A 25,603-nucleotide genomic window follows, 5' to 3' on the forward strand; every position below is an offset into this window, starting at 1 on the left:
GGCTACACTGGTCGCCGATCAATTCAATTCAATTATCAATATATACAGATTCAAATAACTGCTACTGATTCTTAATATCATGTCGTACATATCAAATCATTTATTGTCGATATTAAGTAATACATATGTTATTTTTCAAGGCGTCGACAAACTTTCTTGTTCGGCGGTGTTTCTGAGGTGTGTGGGCCATCTAAAAAATTCACGAAGTAATTAACGGATAAATTTGACACTGCAGTTACCACTACGGACTTAATAATATAATAATATGTATACTTCTCGCATAATGAATCAGTTATATAAAGATAGATGACTTGAAGCTGGTTAACGGCAGTAATCCATCACTATTCACAGCTTGTATAATTCATTGTCAAAATTATGGAAAGCGCATTAATAATCATTTGCTTTTAATAGTTGTGATGAAGTTTCGAATACATTTTCGATCGATCAATCTATGCAAAATATGATGTTGATAGAACTCGGCGAGATGTTTGAAATTGTAAGTAACGATATAGATATCGTGGAGAATCCGGTCAAAACAACTAACCCGGAAGTAATTCGCCAACGCCTTGGAGAAAAATAACACATATACAATAGGCCTATGTATGTTGCCTAATATTAAGGACAATATAATATGCTATTAAGGATCAAAAGTGTTATTTTGAATTTGGATATATCGATGATTGAATTGAACTAGCTTATACTTCTATGATCGAATTGACCGGCAACCAGTCTAACCAGGCTAGCCCCGATATTGATGACGTAGGGCACATGCTCAAAATACATAAATCAAAATGACATTAAAATCGATTAATAAATACAAAATAAGAGTCATAAAATATATTTGATTACAAAATGAACGTCAAAATTCACGATTCTAATTGTTATTTTGAAACACCAATACTGATGACGTAGTACACATCGACTCACACAGTACCCTTGGATAACGCGTAGAGGATATCACTGTCTGAAAAGCATTATTGTAACGGTTTTTAGGGCGTCAAAAATTACGAGCGAGCTCAAAATTACTCAATCTTCCAATCTGTTCGACAATTACGATGAATGAATCCACAATTTACACGCGTAAACAGTTGCATAAATAGTTGATGTATTCGCAATAGGGTAGAGGAAATGGCAGATCAACAGGAGAAAACCACAAACCCACTCATCGCTGCTGTCAAGTGATGTTTCATAGTTAACCTTTAATGAATGTACATTTTCGAATGACGCACTCTCTTGCATTGATGCAATTTCACAAAGTTCCTTTCGATCGAGTCAGAACTCTGGACAAGATAATCTCAAATAAATGCAGGAAAAGGAAGCACGTTTGGTCTGTGCGCGCATTAGTGGCGAGGAAACTTTTGTTTGAAAGCTAAATGGTTTTCCTGTCGCGCGAACCCGAGATGCGACCAAACACGATTAAGACTAATATTAAAACTGGAATATTTCATCATTTAAATTGTGCCCAATAGTGGCCGACAGTCATTACCGCAGTACCGTAGACGGGAAGTGACTGCAATCTGAGCCGCCTCAAAATAGAAATTTATGACATTTCTTGATTAATTCGTCCTCTACAATTGTAGAATACTCTATTAGAAACCGAAACCTTGCATACAACTAATGGATGTTGGTTTTTTAGGAAGGAAATATCATTTTCATTTTCAGAAAGGTAGCGTCTCGTAAAGTATATACATTTCATTGATGATTGTAATTCGCTTGATGCGGATCAACAAGCATTATCCTTAATGCGCTTGAAAAAATCTACGCCGACGAACAGAAATAAATAGAACACGAAGCGGCGAGTCAGGTCAGATGAAATAATCATCGGCAAAAAGTGAAAGAAGTCATGTCTAATGCTTAATGTCTATTGTGGCGTTTTGTTTCGTTGAACGAATACAGCGAGCTCTACCGACTTCAGTTTCAGCCATCACGGCATTTCAGGCTTTCAGTATTTCAACGCACGAACGTCATTTCCAGTATTGAACTAAAACGCCCCAATGTCCACATGCTGTTTCGATTCGAATGAATCTTAACGTATACACGACGAATGCGCAGACTCTTGGCCATCGTAAACACACGACGTCAGCGCCTTGCATGCGTTCAATATTTCAAAGCACGGATACCGTTTCTTTGCATGACGTGAAATTTCACTGGAAATAAATAAAAGCTCTCTTAATGACACAAACGGTGTCCGGGTCCGTTCTGATTAATAGTTTTGAACCAGGGAAATGCCTGATTTAGCCTGCAAGTTCGTGCAATGGTTTTGATTGAAAGGATTAATAAGGCGGTATTGCATTTTTTTCACACTGTGTATTATAACCGACTGCTGGCTGGATGTACACGATGCGTGGCAAATCGTAATTAAGTTTGCTAATTAATGAAAACTAATGACTTTACACAATGCTCGATGGGTATCTGGCATTCGGTGTATTATGAACCGGTTGGAGAGCAGATTAAAGAAACTGAATGAAAAAAAACCGCCGGGCAAGTCGATAGAAGCGGGGGAACGTTATGTAATTGATCAAATAAAGAGAAAACCCGAGCGAAGCCAACTCAACATTCTAACCACAACTTTCTAATTTGCGATGTAAAATAACATGCAGTTGAAGCAATCACAATAGACAGCGATGGGGAGTCCAGAAATAATATTTTATAACTTCATTAATTTTTAGACCCCCATCAGAGTCGAACAACGCGGCTATATTTGGAGATTTATGAGAATGAAAAAGTCCCCTGGACGCGAGATGTAGGTGTTCTGGATAATTAATTGGAAAAGTGGTTTCTGTCCGGATTCAATAAGTAGATATTATAACACGCAGTCACGCTAATAGGGTCCTAAATTTCTACGTTTAAAGGACACGTCTTGAATATCAATACAAAACCACACGACCATAAAAACAATGACGAAAACACTGATTAAATCCGTATTTCTAAGAAACAATATCTTACTCAGTCGTTTCGAGTTGACTGAAATTCTATAGTCGATGAATGATTCATATTGTATACATTATAGAGAAGATGGGATTGATGCTTTAAAACTGTAAGCTCTTTTATGATTTGATTCAATAACTGACCATTCGTTTTACAAAGCAATCGCCCCAGTTTCTGTTAAAAGCATCGCAGTCCGCGCAGTGAGAATGAGGAATTTATGTGAGTCACGTAACATTCTTAAACAGGTCGTAAATTTGGATTAGTCCACGCGGTGATATTGGACTATCGGTCGTACATTTTCATCAAACCATAAAATCGGCAGAAGCCGAGTTTTCTAGTGATTTTGAGTCACATTCAAAGAAAATATGAATGAATCAGTGATGAATTCGAATGCAGAAAAAAACTTCTTAAAATAGAAAATGAATCAATAGCGGACTGAATAAAGAACGATTGAAGTATGAATCTAATTTCTTACCAAAATTGAACCATAACACAGACAAATTTGAGCAGTGTTTCCATATTTCTATCACACGGTATTCAATAAGCGGTTTCTGCGAAGAATCTGAATTTTGCAGCTTATTGGTCCGAATAACTAAATGCTGAAGGTGAAAGGATGGCAGAAATAAGGACACAATAAAACACCTGACTGTGATGCCGGCTATATTAAGGCATATTTCACTTGACTGCAAGACATGAATAGCGGAATACAGTATGTAATAACTTCAATTCTAATATAACAGCCATCGTGATTCACCTTTTTTCCGTCTATAATGAAAATGATTATCACTCAAACGCGAGTAAATGAATGAAATAAATGAAATTAAGTCGCAGTCTTAGATGGTGCAATAACTGCATCTGACGATTCCAAGGAGATATCCGATTATCAAGCGTTCGCCGGAAAATTTCTCGTACGCAACAATGATTGATACAGTTCAGCCGCGCAGTCGTCGGTAAAAAGATCCGATTTCAGTTTAATCATTCGCGATAAAACTCAAATAAAAGAATCTATGTTCTCTAAAGCCTTAACATTATTCCCGGGCATTAAAACTGACAAGCCAACAGTCGTTAAATCCATTGATGAATCGATTTCGAAATTAGACACAGAGATGTAAAAAGATTTAGACGACCGCCGGCCATAAAGTTTAACGGAGCAAAACTAAATAATGTGCGCTTAAAATTCATCGCGCTATACATTATGTCGTTGATGAAGATGTATCTTTGAACGGTTCAGTAGAAAACAGCAATTCGTCAATACAGACTGCGCGGAGCATGGTCGTAAAATATACTTAATTTTTGCTAAAACTTACAACTAAAATGAACTCTAATCAAACTACCGGTTAGATTTAGCATAAATTCGGGATAAATCTTTTCCGCCGAGGTTACGATCACGTCTGAAATTGTGTCTGGATTAATTTCGTCGGAGAAATTGAAAACGCGACGTTGAAAATCACGCGGATTGATTTCCAAATGGAGGATCTTCAGTTCAATGATACGCACAAAGCGTGTCATAAACAAAGGCACGAGGCAATTCAGTGCAGACCGAGAGCGCTGCTGATGAAAAAATTTTAATACCGATGAAAATTTACGACCAGTTATTAATTCAGTTAGCGCCGGCCATATTTTACAACATCGGTTCATTAAAGTTAAGTCTCGCGTGTGAATAGATGTAATCACGTAATACGATGGCACCATTTCGTTTTAGGGTCCATGATGGTAGGACCCACCAAATCGCGCATAGGTGATCATTTCTTTGACTGAGGGTAAAAACAAGCACAAAAATGTGTCGAGATTGAGTTTTAATTGATTTTGTCCGAAAAATCTAAATCTGGAAAATGCATTATCATATGTATAAAGAAAATGTCTGACGTAAATAAAGGGGATAATGAAAATTTAAAAAATGATAATTCGTTTATCAGTTCTTGTTCAAATCGAGGGTTAATGCAAAATTAATGTGTTAGTTTCCATCTTGTAGCCCCTGAAATATAGGAACCGCAATGAGTAATACCAATATAATAAACATGCGGCGATTACATGACTCGCTATAAATCTGTCCTGAAAATCACTTTTAATGAAAATCTACGAATGATTTCCAGTTCCACGCACACCTCGTTTCATTACATAACGTGATTTAACTCGACTGTCATTTCAAACTAACATCTTCCATTAAGACCGGTGAAATATGTTTTTATATTCTAGCACATTAGCCACCGCAATAACACACCTATCTATCCGACATGATATAAGAGCCTTTGTCACACCAGGCCTTTTTATCTATAACATCACATGTCTTATTTCATCCGCAGCAAATGTTGACATCAATTTCAGTAGGTTCGTTAAAAAACATCTGTAATTTGTGTTGATATTGTTTCTAACGCTGGAAACCGTCCATACCTTTCATCCTGCTGGTATATGCAAGCAGCGTATTGGCTGATCACAACGGTCAAACCGACCTCAACCAAAGCCGTACCACACTGTGAAATCGATTTGACTGGAAAGTCTAGATCAATATTACTCATCTAACTACAAAATTCTGAAAATCTGTATATACCACGTATTAGAACTGTGATATACAGCTGGGAATATGAAGTTGTATTACGAGGTTCATTAATCAATCTTCAAGGTACGAATGCGCATTAGAATAACGTGTGAAAAGACATCTCTGAAGAAACTATCGATCACGAATACGTCATAAATAAAAGAAACTAACAGATCTATTAAATTCTGGTTAATAAATCAATTAGGGAATGCGCTACAATTTGCAGCTCGTAATTTACAATTAAAATAGAGTCACATAAAACTAGTGGAGTAGGTTGCACGACCGCATTAACGATGGCTACAATTGAAAAGGCAATAAATTCAAGGATGCTCAATGAAATAAAGTTTTTAATGTTGAAATCTATTCCCATTACTGATTAATGGCTCAACCAAATCAGCGAGGGATGGAAATAAATCAAGGTAAATGGTGTTCAATTCTAACAGGTAAACATTTATAATGAAACTGAGCTCCTGGGGATTCTACTAGTATGTCAGCCATCAAATCCATCGTGGGAAAAAAGAAGTTAGATACGTATACTGATGAACTCATCAACCAAACAGACAATGACCTCAGAAGTATAGTAACTAGTAAAACCCGCAGTGAGACTTGTCAATACTGTGTGATACAAATCAAGGCATTCACTTTATTTCTATACTTGATCAACTTCACAATGATTGTTTCAAGACTTCCATATATAGAGCTTCTTTGACACGGATTCGTTGACGAATAGGACAGTATCCTCGTCCAACTCACAGTGAATACTTCATTAGACAAATGCAAACCCGGCGACTTTCTCCACCAGTGGAAATTACATTTGTCCGCCCGCCTTTCAAGGAATTTTTATTAAGTGAGCGTCACCCGAATTACAGGAATGGACACAAATGCTAACTATCTTACAGCTAATAAAACGACTGAATCGAACCTGTGTGAAGGCATCTCCATGATGCGAGTTTCTTTCATTCTTATCTCTTAAATAGATTTCATTAACGTTGAAAATACTTAGTAGTTTCATCGGTTAAGTCAGGACGCAAACACTAAGATCATCCGAGTGACCATTCAATAATACGCGATCGCAAACTTTCAGTAATAATCAAGTGAATCGCTGACAATTTCGCCGCGGGTTTTATTTCCCTATATCGAACCCATTGCATTGATAATTCAGCGGGCTACATTTGATTTTTTCTCTGTTTTCTCAGTTGCCGACGACGACAAATCCCACGAGCATTTTCAGTCAACTGGAGTAATGTATCGACGCTTGATGAAACCGACAGAAAAATCAAATGTCCGGAATGACCCACGGCTACGGTGACCACGACCAACTCGCTCAAATTACACCGTTATACAACAGCGATGGATTTAAATTTTGTGCAGGTGACAAACGAAAATGGTATGAACATTATTGACGAGTGACTTCCACGCATTGTCCAGACTGCCCATCGGCGATACATCTGACCGGGTCATTACGGGATGCTTTGTTCTAACATCGCCTGAATTATGGAAATTTCACATCGAAGTTTGACAGTTGGCGAAACTTCAGACTTCAATTACCGCGCCGCAATCGTCGAGTTCAAGGCTACTCGCTGTTCGGGGAAATAGTTTTGTCAATTCCATGCAAATACGTGTAATTCATCTTCGATTTCAGAACGTGCTGGGATAAGGTCATTCGCGATTCACGAAGTGGACCGACGCTGCTCATTCAAAACAAAACCAGATCGAATCATTCGAAGTCTAGGACCAATTCAAAGATGATTGGCAAACTTTTTTTCGCTATCGTCATTTTTCTCAACAAGGTTATCGAGATGCAGCTCGGGAAAGCGAGCGGTCAAGATAACAAATAAGCGACGTCGACGCGAACAAAAAGAAAAAGTTATTTTCCCTTCGATAAACGTTTGTAATAACACGACGGATGAATATGAAATTGACTTGCCGAGCGAAATCATCCACAACTGATCTAACATTCACGATCGTGATTGCTTCGATGATCAAATATTTGAAGATAAAAGTAATGCCAACGCGACGGTCAGCTTACAGAGTTTCTTTGAAAATGGACAATTTTTCGCATTGGCCACAAAGGCTCGTCCGGTGAGCGACTTGAAAGAAGATTATAAGCATCAAATGAAAGAGCACGGTATGGGTATTTAGCTTTTTCGACGGCGACCGTGATGTACAATTGGGAATTTTTACCGACAGCAACGGCGGTTATGCCGAGTTCGAAAATGGCTGTTTGATGTTGAAAATTGCGTTTTTCGGACACAACTTTCAAAAGCCGGTCAACGGGCATAGAAATAACGCACGCATCTGTCATCAAAGGTCATTTCAAAGCGAGAGGATCAACTCGACAAGTAATTTCCACACATGAGCCTCAAGTCATAGAACAACTAACTGTCCGTAGCACACTCGCCACTTGAAGTACCAAGGCAAACAAGAAACTGCGTGGTATTTTCCACGTCTCCAGGAATTCAAGGTCAGTACGATGATAAGGCTCCCAAAATAGTTACCAATACAGGATACCAAAAACTAATCGTCAATTTTATAAAATACGTATAAAAACCCACACAAAATCTTCTGGATAGCTTCTATACTGTACAAGGGTAGGTTTTAACTTAAAAGCAGTCAGGTCAACGTCAGCAGGTGACAATAAAAATCCATTACGCTGGTCAATATACCATCGAACCAGTGTGAATCATGCCGCGGAAAATTTCATGATTACATAATCATTTTGTCCATTGCAGACAACGCGGTGGACATTCATCGACATCCTCGACAGCTTCTCGGGGTCAAGGTCATTTTGATTGATGGAGATTCGTGAAAAATAGAATTTCGGATCGTCTAATTTAGCATTATGAAAATTAATTGAGGGGACACAAAAACTGGGGACACAAAAAATGTTGATTAACCAGAAATGAAACCGAGTAGGCCTACGGTACAATCAAACATATTTCTAAACTGTGCTGATGAATAAACTGTAAAGCGAGCGCTGGGATAGTTTCATGACACCATCGGGAATCGGAAAAATTAAATACAATATTTATAACCGATGCAAAATCCGATTATACCCGCTTTTTAATTTTACTAGCGAAACGTAATTGCATTCGATGCAAACACGGAAACCATGTTGAATGTTTCATTCGGTTCCGCGCGGTTATTAAACCTGACATGTTATATAATCCATAGCTTTTTAATTGGATTTCACTGCGAATGAACCTATTAGAAAATGCATCAACCGTTCGGCGGGCAAAATCTCATTAAATTTCTATAATTTCAACAGACACGTTTATCGTGAAATTAAAACCATACCGAATGATAATAAAAATTCGCCTCAGCCTGTATACTACCGTAGTTCTACGTATACGAAAACTATTTCATTATTTTCCACAGCAATTACAGCGTCAATTATATTCTAACGATTTTTATTGTATATCGTATCCGATGCCGAACAAAATGATCGAATGCGAATATTTTCTTTTAATTTCTCCATCAAGTATATGAACACTTTCGTAAGATACCGACGATCGATATCAACCCAGACGAAATTGCATCTTTTGACAGTTATTAGCGATAGGAGCGATGTGACACCTCGTAAAAAAGGAAAATAAAAAATAAACCGCATCTTTAATGACTTCATATCTTCCCGGACACTTAACCGAAAGCTGAATTAAACATCTCGACTTTTTGAAATTGTGTATTTCGAAAATTGATGAAAATGAATACCAAATCATTTGATGATTTCACGAGAAAATTGAACATGCAAAGACTAGATAATTTCGTATGAATTTTTCACTTCCGCGAAACCGAAGAGTCACAACCTCGACAGCCTATTAGCGTGCAATGTAAGCCACTACACAGTCAGTTTGACTTTAAGGCTAATTAGATCTCCAAGTTCTGGCGATGCTGGTTTTTGCCTGTTAGAATTTCAGCGGCGCAATCAGACCCGGCAACCCACTCGAATAATTACACGTCGTTTCACTAATGGCCGAGTGTCAAATTTTAATCACCATCGACCAACGAAGTCTTGGAAACATTCCTGCGTTTAAATGTGCTTGAACAAAATTGTCGCTTTGCGTCTAAGTAGCTCAAATGTCATGACACAGTTGGGCGATTAGGTCATTAGAGAAATTCAGCAGAATTGGCAAAAATCGTGAAATCGTATTTCGTTTCTCTGAGTCACTAGATCCACGCGCTTTTTTGAATAACTTTTGAATTTCTCTTCAAGTGGTCATGGGAAAAAACTATTTTGTTATTCTTTCTTGAAATAATGGAACATGAAAATTACGTAGATGATCCATAATGAATGCGCAAATACAATATCATCTATCATTACCAATGGTACGGGTAAAAACCAATAAAAATAGGCACCATTGAAAACCTATTACCATTAATCAAATATGACGCAAATGGCCCCCGTACGTTACTGAAATTAAGTTCACAGATTAAGTCCTAATTAAAGAAGCACATTTTAATCGTTGCTCAATGTTGAATTATGGACGATCTACTTAACCCCGAGTAACATGGATTTGCCTGCGATAATGATTGTACATGGATATGAGCTATAGTTAATCTAAAAGCTACCTCGAGATGAAAAGTGGTTTCAACCGCAAAGCGATGAACTGAAACCCACATATTTTTATAATCTACGCACACATACCTAATAATGAAATAGAATGGGATGATCAGTAACAAGTCCTTGAGTGTAGTTATGAGCAATATCGGACAGAAATGATTGTGCGATTATCTCAAGATCGGTCAAGGTAAGGAGAGTCCAGTTATTCGAGTTTTCTCTTTCAGAAGAATGCGACAACTATGGCTATCTACTTTCCTGTTAATGTTTTTAATCCTGAAAGATATATCAGCCTATTCTCCCAAAGGGCTTTAATTAATGGGCAATTTCAGTTGCAGAACTATAGTTTATTCATTTATCATATTGGTCAATTCGTCGTCTAAGGTTCTAGCGATCCGATAGTCAAACTTTAACGAAGCCAGTCGATCAATTACAATACTTATATAGCAAGCGTGTTTGAAATGAAAGGATACCCTAGCTCTAATTATACCACATTGTCCGGTAAGATTAACAGAAAGCAAGGAAACACACGAATGAAGGCGGCAAATCAATGAAACAAAAATACCGACCACCGGAGAATACAACGATTTGCCACAAATATGAAAGAAAGCCGGCATCTTTTTCTGTAAATTACTCGTCTCATCATTACTCGAATTCACGTAAAGAGAACTTAATTATTTTTGCCTCGCAGAGCCGGTCATGCTGAGAAATTATAGCATCATTATCCGTGTGAAAGGATGGTGAATTGCGGATTGGAAACTGCAGCGATAGTGCGTAATAATATCTACTATAGCCCCCGATTCCAGGCCAGGTTCACTCGATATAGTGGAGTGGTGTCAAACAATCATCTAATCATTATTACATGACCAAGTTTTATGATTCTAAATTAAGTAAATTAATCAATTTCAAATTCAATTTGAGTACTGTAGAGCCAGTGTTCGGACAATAAGATATATCCTAAGTTTAATTCCCACTATACACGCAGAATTATAAAAAAAACTAAAAACGAATCTTATTTCTCCAGAATTAAAATCAAAATACACGACGTTTTTAACTCTCACTAGAGATCAGCTGAAACCTGACGATGATCTCGAGCGAGAGTTCGAAACGTCGTGTATGTTGATTTTAATTCTTGAGAAAAAAATCGTTTTTAATCTTTTAAATTCTTATAAAGTGGGTTATACTTATTATCTGTATTATCTATTATCCACGTCAGAGAGCGGCTATTCTACCTATAAGATATATGATTGAATATTCTTGTAAGTATAACTGTAGTAAAAGACAGGAGATGTAATTGAATTGTTACGTGTTGAATTCAAGAAAGGTAGTTACATCTTCGTATTTCAATGACGTATAAGATGGAAATATAACACCGATACGAAATGTGATTCTAGTAAAGATCCGAACCGGGCATTGTTTCTTTGGTTCATTAATACTCGCCGTATCAATTTTCAGATATTCGTTTTTATTATCAAGCCAGTTACAATGAAATAAACCCTTTGAAATACAAACTTCATAGAAATAACGACATTTTCAACGTGATTCGCCAGACATAATGCAACGCGCGAGCAAAGTGAACCGTTAATAGGATTTTCCCTTTTTTTATACATCGGCGAAGAATGCAATATGGCAACTTAAATGATTTAATGATGAAATCGCAAGCTGCTTAGACGACTTCACAGCAATTGGACGATGTTGAAATTATGGAACTCTTTTGAAATTTAATGCTTTTACAGCGACGCACGGCGTATGAGGTATCGGTAGCCGTTTGAGGAATTAGCACCGACAGTCGACTTGCCTAATAAATCTACAAGGGTATCGTCACCTATCGCAAAGGATGTTCGTCGCTTCGAAGTAAATATGATTTCTTTTCGAATAGCGAATTCTCGCCGCGTTGACGGCAACGATTCGACGTTAACCTCTATCGAAAAAACGCCGCAAATTAAATTCTTTGTCCGATCGACGTCATCATCTCAATAATCGGCTATTTATGAGCCGACTTGAAAGTGAAATCGACAGCCATTAAGCGGATTAATTTCAATTGAAATTTCCGACGAATTCGCACCGATCAGCGCGAAACGTTTTGTTTGAAGTGAGATTCATACAGAATACTTCATTACGTTCTATCAGCGCAAGTGTCTGAATTGAAATTAGGACCCGTTCTAATTTCTAAAAGGCTTTACAACTTTTAAATCCGATTTCGAAAAAACCATTACCACAATATTCACAAGAACATTACGTCAATAAAATACGGCCATATCTTCTCCTCTTACAAAGAGACCCAATTAATTTATGGCATCATTTTCTTAATTAAAACCGCGGAGTTTATTTGTGTATCTCGCCCCGAATGAAATATACGATGCTTTTAGCGGCAAAACGCAAATAACTGCAGGAACTTATTAGATCTAGCATGAAACACAAAATAAAAGCTTTTAATAACAATTTTAATGTCGCCACGACATAAAGCCACTATCTCTAATGGCTTTTTGTGCTGCGGTAACACCATATTTTACTATCAGAATCATATTAATTTATATTTGGAATGAATGACTTGACATTAGGTTTAATGCAGCTTTTGTGATTACATCGACATAAATCAGTGGTAAAATCTACAAAACCCGTGTCAGCCTTGAAAAACATGGCACGAATGTGATGGATGGCAACGAATCCATCAACCGAAGATCCAGTTTGAACTCAATTCCTTCTGTCAACATAGTGACGCACGAGTTGTGGCTTTAATCGAGCAATAATTTCATTTAAATGACGTTTCGACCAACAAATTATATTCACCTTATAACAGACACGTATCCAGCGCGTAAACTGCCACACTTTGAGAAAAAACTAAAATGTTGGAAACATCCCTTTAAATAGAATCTCAACAGCTATCTGCTGGTCGTTGAGTCTTTTACTATTCTGCGCCATTTCTTTGGAATACGTTACCTTACCACTTACACGTAAGTTCAGAGGCCGGATTCGGAGACTGGTATTAACTTTAACCCGGGGTTAACTCCATTGAAAATGAATTGAGTAAGCCCCCAGGTTAAAGACAATACCGGTCTATAGAGCTGGGCCTAGATCTCAAATCAAGACAAAACCTTTTTACCATAGCTTATTCCCAACCTTTTTATGTCTTATTGCTATTCTACGTATTTATTTTTTTTAATTCGTGCATCTTAATTTGTAAATTATCATTATTATTATGTATAGCTCTCTTAACTGAACTTAGTACTTAAACCCAATTTACTTGATGGACCGAGATTTTCTTTCTTGACTTCGATCATTCATATTCCTCTTGATTCGTAGCTCTCGATATCGAGATCACGTTTTCAAAACTCGATTTTCGACGATAACAAAAGCAAAGCCTGGGAAATAATGTTTGCGCGGTGGAATGAAATCTAAGAAGCTCTTCAACTCGACAGAACAGAAATAAACCGCGTATAACACTGCTATCGACGTTCGCAACCGAATCCGATCTTCAAATGAATAATTCACCGCCTACGATGATAATTTATTAATTTCACTCTAAAACAAAAGACGATTTCACTTCAAGTTCTAGTATTAAGAACAACGGGCTCGAATAGAGCTCACTAGGTTGCATTGCGTAATCGATCGGTACATCCTCAAATTTCGTTCAATCGTATCTATGCGCCTTGCAATAAAATACTGTTACACGTGAAAAAATATCGAAAATTACAAACGGTTTCAGTTTTCAGTGTACGTTAAAATTGAGCAGTGAATTGGTCACAAGTGCAAGATTACACCCGAGCTTTCATAATCGAACATGACTTATTAATGTTTACTCTTTGTCGCTATCGAAGGCGGTTACAGCACGTTGAACAGCCATTTCACCGCGAGACTGAATGTCAATGGAGATGGATATGCCCTCGAAAAAATTAAAAGTGAAATTTCTGGGAGAACCGCCATCTGGTTAAGAGAGATATTAATTACTCGACAAGCAATCTTATATTACCGCTCTTATCCCCACAAATAACCAAACCAGGGTCAAAGAAAATTACATCTTCAAGATCGGTAGAGATGACTTGAATTGTTGAAGAAAGTCAATTCTTATCAGCCCACTAAAGAAGTTCCCAAAAACATCGAGTCTCGACCTATCATCTTGAAAACCCCTGCAAAATTAAGATATATTGCTTGTCAAACGAGGGTTATCATAAAAACATTTTCTACGTCCATTTCAACCGAAAACCATTGACAATTCAAGAAAATATAAAAACAGCCTTCACCGCAGGATACGAAACCAGACAAAAATATCTTTCGCATAAATATTTGCATATTTATTAATACGGTGATGCAATCCTTTTGAGATGCGATGTCTCTCCGATGATGGAAGATACCCGAGGCATGTTGGAAGCATTTCTTTTCAATAAGACCATCCTAATTACTGACGAATACGAAATCAAATGCGAAAATGCCAACTCCAGGTGGTTTGCCTTTCGATATTTCATTTTCACGCCGACCGAAGGAAGACGCGCCGAAACAAAACTTTTGTTCGACGCACAATAAACAACGAAGCCATTTTCAGATTCGACTTCCTGTTAGGCATTATTAGATGCTGAAACGAGCCTTATTTTCAACTCGCGTGTCTCGGAGCCATCCGTCGAGATGCGCGGTTGCAGTGACACGTGCTGTGAATCCACTAGCGCCCTCTGGCAGTTCACAATCAACAATCGGCACTTGTAATTGTCGGCTAATCATTCTAAGCTGTTAGAGCCTTGCGGTAATGCTGGTACATAAGTAAAATGCCCGCAAGTTTCAACAGCTCACGTAGACTTCTCTAATTTGTTTTATGAGAGGGAATAATATGTTGAATTGCGAAAGTAATAAGTGTTTTAAGGCAGAAATGACGCTGTAACCTTTTTTGTAAACATCGTTCAATACAATAACGGACAAAGACATGAAGAACATGATTCTCATTATGATTTTTTTTTCATCTTCAGTACCGTGCAATGATGTAGGTTAATTTTCCTTTGGACAAATGAGAAATGAACTGACTGAGAATTTATTCTTATGGTGGCAGCTGTACTTGGATTCTTCAGTTAAGATATGAATCAAGCTGAAAAGAAATACATTTTCACCTTTTTCTTTTTCCCTTTCACTGGATTTTTGACCACTTTCGCACTTTTCTTTGCCTTCTTTGTTTCCATGGCCTTCTTTCCTTGAGCATTCTTTTTGCGCTTTTTTTCCACTGTTAAGTCAGATTGGGTGGAGTCAGCCACCATTTTCATACTCGCTGCACTCATATTATATAAAACCTATGTGATAAAAGCATAATTTCGATATATAGATTTGTTTCATCAAGGTTAAATCAGATTCAGGTAACTAGACCAAACAATTGACTGGCGTAATCTCCACACGAGGTTTCAGAAGGGCAGCATTAATTACACTACTTTTAATCTACCCCTCTGAAAATCAGACAGCCCCTTTGCACTTATATGGCCCCGACTATTTTTCAAGGAATTATTGCTGAAATTAATTTCAAAATGCTTCTCAAATTCAGTGGTGTTTCTGTAGATGGCTTTTTTATCGTTGATGACCTACATTACGTATAAAAAATTCCAAACGAAATTGTTAGGATCCTCCTCATTCAATGATAGACAATATTCGTCAGGAATACCCTGCAGCTTTAAATTTGCAAAAAATCTGTATTCACAAAAATCCTCACAAATAATATATATCCAATAAATGGCAGAATTTACATTTTCCCATCCAGTATCGATCTAAATAAAAAGCTTCACCTTTTTTAATACACCACAAGCTACAAGTTTGATGGTTCATATCAATTCTACCCAGTTAATCTTGATTCTTCAGGACAGTTTTATATCATTAACAACAGGAAATACTGTTACAAATATGTTTCACCCTAACCACTGATAAGCCACTTACAACTGCTAGGCCAACAGGGTATTCCTGTGACTGCTTCAGACTAGAAAGGTGTCAAGGTGTTTGGTAGGTGAGGGATAGTTTAACGTTTTAGTCTTGCGGTTAACCATTGAGTGCAAAACTGCAAATAAATTATCAAATCCAGCTGTCATCCTACTCTCCGAATACAGGTAGCAATTAAAATATGGTCTGGCCAAATTGAAAAAAGTTTGAATACGGTCACAAACAAACAGTGCGACCGATGCAGGTGCAAAGCCATCCATGCCATGCAGGGTCAGAGGTCCGATACGCGTTCTTAGGATCTCCTGGATGCTATCGGATCATAATATCTAAACTCTTGAAAATTTTTTGAGACAAGTAGTAGTTGATACTGGCTGTTTTAGAGTGAAAGCCGAGACCGGTATTAAATGTTTAAAGAATAGATTCAATAGAAGGTGGACATATAACGTAACACCTATCTCCCTAAAAAGGATTGGTCAGAAAAAAGGTTGAAGGAGAAATTAATGGTCGGCCGCCGGCGGTGATAGAGTGGCAAATAATAAGAAGGGTGAGGGTATGGCATGGATTAGTATGTGAATTGCTTACTCGAACTGCATGTGCAATATTGGCCCCACATTATTTGTACACAGTCACAGGCCTCAACGGCTATGACGTCGAATTTAGTTAGGCCTACATAACACAATTGAATGAACAACAAACAGCACAAAAGAAAGAACAGAGGCGATAAACACTGATTTGATATTAGAAATACACCGCTTCAATATGTACTAATAACTTACCGAATTCTAAGCATTCAATCCTTCTACCTGTATAACTGGACGGTTTTCTATCCTATAATAACACGAACGAGAACATATTTTTTTACATTTTGACTCATTTTGAATGAAAAGCAGACAACTGGGGACATTCACAATAAATGGACGACTTTCATTGACTCCACGCGACCTTGGAGTTGCAGCGTGTAGCAGAATCTTCTAGGGAGTTCGAATCCCATAATTCTACAATAGTTTTGAAAATGTCTATTCGTTGAATGACATCATAGTATTTGAATGTGAGATCACGCGCTTTAAGACATTATAAAACGTACTCCATAGAATTAATTTTCTTAATGGCGCATTAACGAAGGTTGATGGATTTTCATTGCAATATCATAACCAACTGTACGTAGGCCGTGAATAAAGCTCCAGGACGAGACTATTTGAAACCTATCTTGTTAATCAAACGTTCCGGCACCGCAGTAATCTACTCTAATTGTCGCTTGAATATGAATCTTCAGTTGTCAGCACAAATTTAGATTACACGTAGAGGTTTCAGTCATTAGTCACAGTTAAACCGCAATTTTAATACATTTTGCCGCGCCTGGAGAGTACAAGCGCGCCACCGGGCCCCACTTTAATCATTGAAGAGCCGTGATTATTTCCCCCCCAGGTGTAAAACAACCAGTGAAACGCGTAGTAAAAAGTGAAATTAGTAATCAGTCGCTAAAACTCAGGGGAGCACTTAGAAAACAAAACATTGACTTTACTGTGAAAATTACCGGCTACTGGTTAAATGAAATTGAACGAACACAGAAACAGATATGGTATCAAGAGAATTATTCATCGGCAATGTAATAATAAAATTACTCCTCTGTTTCGCGCACCTGTGTCGGTAAATGAGAAACTGTTATATATATGCAAAAATATGATATACATATATATACAAGTTTTTCAGAATTCTTCGCGGTAAGGGGCACCTAGCAGGAGGTTGACCTCGTCGCATGTTGAATCCCCTGGAACTTCTATACAACTAAGTTTAAGCAACTAGGCTTTTTTTCTGACAGAAAAGTTAGCGTTGCCCAATTTCATTGCACTTCTCAATTCGTGCGACCCTTTCAGCGAGACGGGATCGAATTATTGGCTAACAAAAACACAGGCCATGACTTGAGATGAATAGAAGAAAATTAAATTCCAGCGCGGACACTGATTCCGTACTGGTAGAGAATCTCCAGTCAGTTCAGCGGGCGAATTTGAATAATGCAACAAATTCCTTCGCAAATGAAACTGCATAATCCAATTTGACCGGCGCTGACCTGAGGGCCATTTTAACCACGTTATCGAGGGTTTTTAAGCTACCGGCACGAAAACTGCGGACAATGCCACGCCAATCACGTCCAAGTCAATCAATGTGACTTTATTCCGTCCAATTTCAACCTATTGATTTTTCTCGGTGACGGAAATTTCGGAATAGTATCGCCATATAGAAGTGGCCGTAATCGCATTGTCGCACTGGGCATTGAATAAAGCCAATCGAATATGGCCATATGTTATTTTTTACCGGTGTGCACGACTGACATCGGTGTCAGTTTCTAAGCTAATTTGTAATGGGTTGAAACAGCAGTCCATTGTGTTTTATATGCTGATTTATCTGCCTAATCAAGAGACGTCAGTGTACGTGCATTAAACTAGACCTAGTATGCAACGACACTGGCGATGATGTGTGCCGACCCCGAATCACCGAGCAGATAGGCGTGTTTGAAGGGTCCAGTCCCAGTTGACGAGATACCATTTCCAATGTCGTGTTATTCATTCAAAAACTCATATCAATTACTATACAGAAAAGTGATTCACGAACAAAAATAGATTTATGTTCGTCAGACAAATTCACGTTTTGAAAAAAAGCTCGTCTATTTGCTCGTCGGCGCTTATTTGTGCTATTATTAAAAATCCGACATTCGTCGACAGTTGAGCTCATTTAGTTGGTTTATATTTCTCGAATAATGAAACAATAGCTCGGTGACTAGTGCGCACTAGGGTCAAACTGCCATTGGTTTTAATGGCTTGTAATTGCAGGAAACCGTTGGAAGCCGTTTTTCCCGGAGTTCACCGACAGTCATCATCCCTCGAATGAAATAACAAATTAAAGCCAGCGATTCGCAGCGCGAATATATTGCATTGCGTCAATAAATTCCCATCAAAACATAAATTTACACGATTGAAGCGTATGTATATAGAACATCCGACAAAATATGAACTGTGTCATCCGAGGGCAATTTCTCTTAGTTGTGAAATACTGCTTTATAATCGAAGCTATTTCATCTGTCTGAATATAATCATGTGTTTTTTGTACTTAATGAGTCCAGTGCTCGTCCCGATCTAAGGACTCCTAAATCTAGAATCTGGTAAAATTGAAAATGGTTTGGCGTCAAACAATGAAACAATTCTTTCCCAGTATCAGAATTAAAAGAATTGTAGCAAGGATTCAGACGGCTTGATGTGATATCGCATTATGTATCAGAAGGCTTCAAAAATTCGAATCTTAAAACATAACTTGACAGCGTTCTCCTGACGCCTATGGAATGTTGCTGGTCCCATGACACAAAAGGTCGTCCGAATAACATGACACCGAAAAAAAACGAATGTGCTACGTGTTTATTTTGTGAAGTAGCGTTGGAACGATTATGTATATATAAAGTAATGAGCTTCAATTGCATCTAATCTAAATAATGTAATTACATCTGAATATGTCAATTAAACATAACATTTCCCCTATCATTAAGTATAAATACGGTCTATTATACATTCACAGACCATGGGAAAGTGTACAACAGCAATATTCCGCATGTGACCGTTAAAAATCAAAAGTGTTTACTGCTAATGAAATAGAAATTGTATTGATGTTAATGCGGTATGTTGTCGCCATTTTGTTCATTTGACAAAAAAATACCCCGACTTCTGACTGGCTCTGATCTCATCTCGTTACAGCAATGTAATCTGGTGTACTTCAACTCAATTTACCGCCTTATGGTGGCTCCATCTTTGGCGCCAAGATTCAAATGTTATCATATTCGTGTAGGGAAATACAATGCAGAGGCATTAAAACTTCAATTTCAGATTCTATTCGTTTTAGATATTCTAGATTGATTGGATGAAGTACGTGCTGCTATCGAAATAACATATATACTCAAATCTTTACTAACGTAGCGTCGATTTCAAGCTTACTCTCTGTCGAACGAGATATACGCTAACTACAGTGGCATGCAGTGTCAAACTTTGACTTGAATTCACATCAAGCATTTTCATATACCCAGCACGAAGAGAAGTGAGCGATTGTTTTTGTGTAACATACATCTAATAATGTCATCCACAAGATCATATCGACGTGTCTCGACAGAAAAACACAAAGCTTCGGTCACTTCGCAAATAATCATAGCATTCTTTCGACTATTTAAAATTCCACAATGCACTGACGGACAAGTCTTTGCAATTACTGTCCGGCAATGTCTTTGCTTAATATTCCAGGCAGTGGTAAGCAGATTTTCAGCTCTGGCTGGCCCCAATCACCGGGTAAATTTTATTGTTTTCCGTCCGCAGTATTGAATACCTTTGGACTGAGTGGTCATCGGCGGCGTCGTTGACATTCAACGCACATATTTTGGAGGATTTCTACTTTTGCTTAGTTAATCAGCATGAAATTTTATTGAGGCTATGATTGTGTCCACCTGCGGATGTAATGAAGCCGAGACAGGCCGGCTGTGAATAGTGAGTGTGGACACCATCTCTCTCACCTTCGTTTTATTACCGACTCTGTGACAATATTTGAATCATGAAGTAAATTTTAAAATGTTAAGGTAACATAATTTTTGAGAATTTCAATCGGAATTTAAAACTTCTTCAAATCAAAAAGATTAGCACTGTAAACATAGGATTTTTTCACCATAATGATCATTTAATTTTTCCAATGGAAATTTTGATTTTTCAAAATTTCTTGATTGTGAGAGCATGTGACCAGTTATGTGGAATGAATAGAGAAGTGTGACTGACGTATAATTTTTGTAATCGTGGATGTACCAGAGACTACAGGCGTTAACTCGGTAATCATTTATCGTTTGGACTCGAGAGAGAAATAGCAGTTCATCAAAGCTTGAGGTCAGTGTGAGATGTGTTTTTATTCAATGCTTCATCCCGATCAGTCCGCTGTCAATATAATTCACGCCTTCGTCGTCGAATCTTGTGCTTTTAAGCCTGACGAGTTTTTTGATCAAAGTGCTATGTAACTTCATTGTGATTTTCCCGCGATCTCTCCCGTTGACGAGATCGTTTCAGCCGACCAGAAATAAGACGAAAAATCCAATATTGAGAAAGTTCTTTATTCCCCGATGTCCGGAGATACCTGTAATCTAAAAATGACCAACGCTGTAATTTAGAAAATTGCTCCTGACAGCGGACGAAGTGAAATTACATTAGAATAGCCTTTCGCGGTCCAGCGTTGGAACTTGTCTGGACACTGCCGATAGCCAATCATCGCCGAGGCGCGTAAGCTGATGGAAAAATAATAAATCGGTTGCCGAGCAACGCGCGATAGATCCAAACTGAACTGGACAGCGAATGAGATGAAGATAAAATTTTAGCCGACCTTAATAATTTGACATGTGATAGCACAATATGGTCGAGAATCGAGTGGAATCACATTCCCAACCACTGCTCCAATTACGTGATCGATTATCCGAAGAGAGGATGAGGAAGTAGTCCAAGACCGAGTAGAACTCGTACTTTTAATTCGGCGCTAAAGCTTTCGGTCGTCGGAATCTCAATTTTTCCCAATCGGGTATGTTCTTCCGGAGGTTGGGCCTGAAATGTTGTTTTTATTCGCGCGCTCGATAGAAATTGCGCCGTGCCGGTGAATCAATACTTGGCGCGAGCAAAGATAAAAATCGTTCCAAGCGAAAAATTCCGGATTTTCGCAGCCGGGCGATCGATATGGGATTTCTGCATTCTAATTCGATTTGCCACAAAATAGACGACTGTTTCTCTCACGGCACGTCTCCATTAAATACACGGTCAGTACCGTCCACACCATCCGCGTGTATTATAATTTAATTCATCGCAGACATGCTGAACAAGCCGCGAAAACCGGACATTAGGTTTGTTTACGACACCGGTAGGTCCTATCTATTAGCATCCCCTGAAAGCATTCCTAACCAGGCTTTTAGCCGGGCTAAATAATGAATGAAGATTTCACCAGTTTGACCATTAAAGCATATTTATGTTCGTGGTCAGACTAACCACAAAATACTGCAAACGATTTAGCATTCGCGTCGGGAATATGTAATGGGCACTCTAGAAGATTGAAATTGAAAATCCGCGCAATAAAACGCGCGCGCGTAACCATCATACATCTTATTCAAATTAGTATTCGTTCATTTCTTCTTGATAACACTCTGAATGACTGCAGGTGCAGGCTCTTGCAAAGAAACCTACTGGAGTTCAAAAGTATTATCGATACTTCTACAATTACAAAACGAATTTCACTTTTTTCTAGTTCGAGGTCATCCTCGAATTGGATGTTCTATTCACGAGGACCGTGAATTCCTTAATACCCTATTCTACGAAAACAAACGTAGAAGGTAAACATCTGGTACGAATCTATTCTGAAAAAAGGATTGTATCCAATATAGATATAAAATATACATGTTTTAAGGGTATTTTGCTAGTGCTCTCGTCATCGGGTCGTCTCGTGTTACTGCTCAGTAAGCAGATCAGGTCCGTCGCATATATATCATTTCATATCTGTCCACTTCAATGGCAAAAGGACAGTGTTTTTCATTTGCTAACTTCATATGTTGATAACTTGGCCGCGTACTGCGAATAAGCAATTGCCGTCTTTTTTGTTCGCCTCTTTCAAGTATCCGTTTTCGTTTCCGCCAATTTTGTCGATGAGGTCGAATGAAACTGGTCACTGTTCCGTCACGTTTATAGCTAAACCTGCATGACCATAACCCGTCACATGCAGTTGAATTATTTCCTTGATGTATATATACAACAAATTGGCAAGTTTTGATTATCATATTTTGCCAATTTAGACTTTGTCGCCGACGGTAACCCGTACAGCGATTGAAGTCCACCGTGTAGCTGGTCGTGACAAGGTACTGGCCAATTCCCCGCGGATTAAAATATATGGAAAAACACAGACATGGTCAGCATGTCCTCTGTTCACGACACCGAGACGAGATTGCTATCATTATATTCAGTGTGATTTATTGTTTCGAAGTTTCCGTATAAGATATCTTCTTATATAACGAGCGGCATCGTTCGAGCAATCGGTTGAGATATGAGAAACCTTCACCATGAAGCTATAAAAATAACAAAACACTCATAAATACACGATAGTCTTGATGAATCGTTGGCAATCAGTTCTAATTCTTTACATTCACATTTTGACTAAAAGCTTGAATTAATCAAACTCGATTCATCAAACATGCATGTACCTCCATAGAGATCTTCTTTAAAAAAAGAAAAAGATTACAAAATGAAATGGAAAACTAACAATTATTACTAGCACCAGTGACTCTGGTTTATCACAAAATTTCCTTCACCCTTTTATTAGAAATATATAGCGATGAGCGGTAAAAATGAAACGTGCATGCCATCAGGAACACTCTAAGGGATAATCTGCTTATTAATCATAGTCTTTCTAGAATATTTGTCACTGAACATTTTATTACGGCGACCGTGTTTTTGTGAGCATATTCGTGCTCGCCATTCTTTTGACCATCAAAGTTTAATACCGTCCGGTCGATGCTCGTATACTTTGAAGTCAGAAAATCAGTTTTGCTGGTGCATTAATTCTCAGCTCCTGGGAATCTGTCTTTGAAGCGAATAAAGCTTCTTTTTGCTGCGTACTTGACCAATGCCCATCACGTCCGCGTCGCGCTATTATAAACATTAATTATAAATTTCATATATCACCCGGCTTTATGGCATCCGGCGAAGCTATTCCAAATATCCCGTATTGAATGTGCTTTGAACAGACGGCAGAATGAGTTATTCGCGAAGGGCATTTCGATCTCGAGAACTGGACAACTTAGCCGACAAATAAATTTTCTTGAAAGCCGATATGGCGTTTCTTGAAGAAAGAAAGAATGTGAAGTGAGCTGGCCGACATATATTTATAACTCACCGCAACGAGCTGGTATTTGATAACTAGCTGACATATTTCAGTCAGCGTTCCTTATCATCGACTATTTATTACTCACCATCAATTCTGAATATGAAAACAGCTTTTTATCGTTAAAACGATTTTATAAGTTGTAATTGAAAAATAGATATTTTGGCGTATGTCGAGTGCTTTAAAAATAAGATGTGCGTATAAAGATTGCCGAGAAAATTTTGTACAGGAAAAATACTCGGGGCTGTGAAAGCTTGCAGAATTCTTCTTTAAAATATGCAGCTACGTGGATCGAAACGGTAGGAAAAGATGAGTCAGATATTGCCTGAAATTGACCGGTAGTGGACTGTCCGTGTGCTTGGAGCTTCTTCGGAAATGGAACATCCTTTTAATCTGATTAAACCATGTCGTGATTTTGGACAATGTCGTTTGAGAGTAATCGCGCAAAATGAGGTGGACGTGAACTTCAAACATAGTGCGACGTCGATTCGGAGCTACTATGAAAGATGGACTCTTAATGACCAGACAGATACATCACTACACGAACTGCGCTCAAATTCTTAAAGGATATAAAAGATTCCCATTATCACGCTTATCGTGAACTCACCAGGTTCAATTTCGGCAGTATGCTTAAATCCAAAGTGCCAATTCGATGGAAGATTTTAAATATCAATTTTGCGTCGAAAAGAAGTAGAATATACATAGAATATACTTTAAAAGCAACATCCTCTACTGCTATAGGAATCTATATTCAATTATGCATTCAATGGATAGTTCCGAATTCTTGGTTATCGGTATGAATTTTATCAAAATCACATCGCACACCGAAAGATGTCAACGCCTTTGACTCGTTCTTGCCGTACAGGATCCCCTCTAGGTATTCGATTCACGAAACCGTTTGTCCACGAAGTATATGGTAAACATGAAAACGAAAAGAATAATGTCAAAGAGCATCGAAGAAATAATAATTACCCGTGATCAAAGCAATGTGAATAAACATAAAATCTCGAGAAAAACTGTCCACTGCATGGATTATCCATTTGTTGGCCATTAACGCTTAGACCGGCATTGGCCAGCTGAGATTACACAAACCAGATTCTACGAAATGGAGAAAGCGCGCATTATTCTCTAATAGGATTCGGACTCGGCGGGAAAGATTACTCCTCAACGACCAACGAGGGGAGAAGTCAAATTAAGCACGCCTGTCCAGTTAATCGCGGAGATGGGTAACAATTGTCAATATACCTTGTGAAATATAGGATGGGCTCGGATAGTCGTTATTTGGCTATAGATAACCATGTAGTTGAAACGGTGAAATCGACGCCTCGCGTCGTTTTGACGTTTCATCCGCATAAGTTCATCCCCGTCGACAAAGATGGATTCACTGATCTGAAAATGAAAACTGCAACATATGTTTTCTGTCGCATAAAATACAGACATTTTCTCCTTCTGAAGTGCAAATACTCGGTTTTATATATTGTATTGCAGGCGACGGTTGAAGTACACTTAATTATCTTTTTTGTCAAGAGCCGAGGACTGTTGACTCGTTTCATGAATATTTAATCGAAGGAAATGGTGTCCACCTTTGGCCATTACAATGGCCATTACTGGCGGCGGACCGCTGGGGTACACTTCGTTTTCTGATGACCAAACATTAAAAGCGACTTTATGCAGTGTGAAAGTGACTCAAGGTTGGAAATGGACGGTCAAACATCATGCACACACGAGCGGGCACATCATGGTTAAGCAAAACCCAA

The 25,603-nt window shown here is 38.2% G+C and overlaps 1 protein-coding gene across 1 annotated transcript in view; it reads right to left on the reverse strand.

The window, feature by feature from the left end:
• Positions 1-16,832, reverse strand: part of LOC141899778 (uncharacterized) — a 65,703-nt gene extending 48,871 nt beyond the window's left edge. The window contains exons 1-2 of the mRNA XM_074786298.1: positions 16,700-16,832; positions 15,116-15,292 (exon numbers count right to left, since the gene is read on the reverse strand). Of these exons, the coding sequence (XP_074642399.1) occupies positions 15,116-15,280 (165 nt within the window). The 5' untranslated portion in view covers positions 15,281-15,292; positions 16,700-16,832. The remainder of the gene's footprint in view (positions 1-15,115; positions 15,293-16,699) is intronic.
• Positions 16,833-25,603: the final 8,771 nt, after the last annotated feature.

The sequence above is a fragment of the Tubulanus polymorphus genome, chromosome 2, assembly GCF_964204645.1.
Source record: "Tubulanus polymorphus chromosome 2, tnTubPoly1.2, whole genome shotgun sequence".
Lineage (NCBI taxonomy): Eukaryota > Metazoa > Nemertea > Palaeonemertea > Tubulaniformes > Tubulanidae > Tubulanus > Tubulanus polymorphus.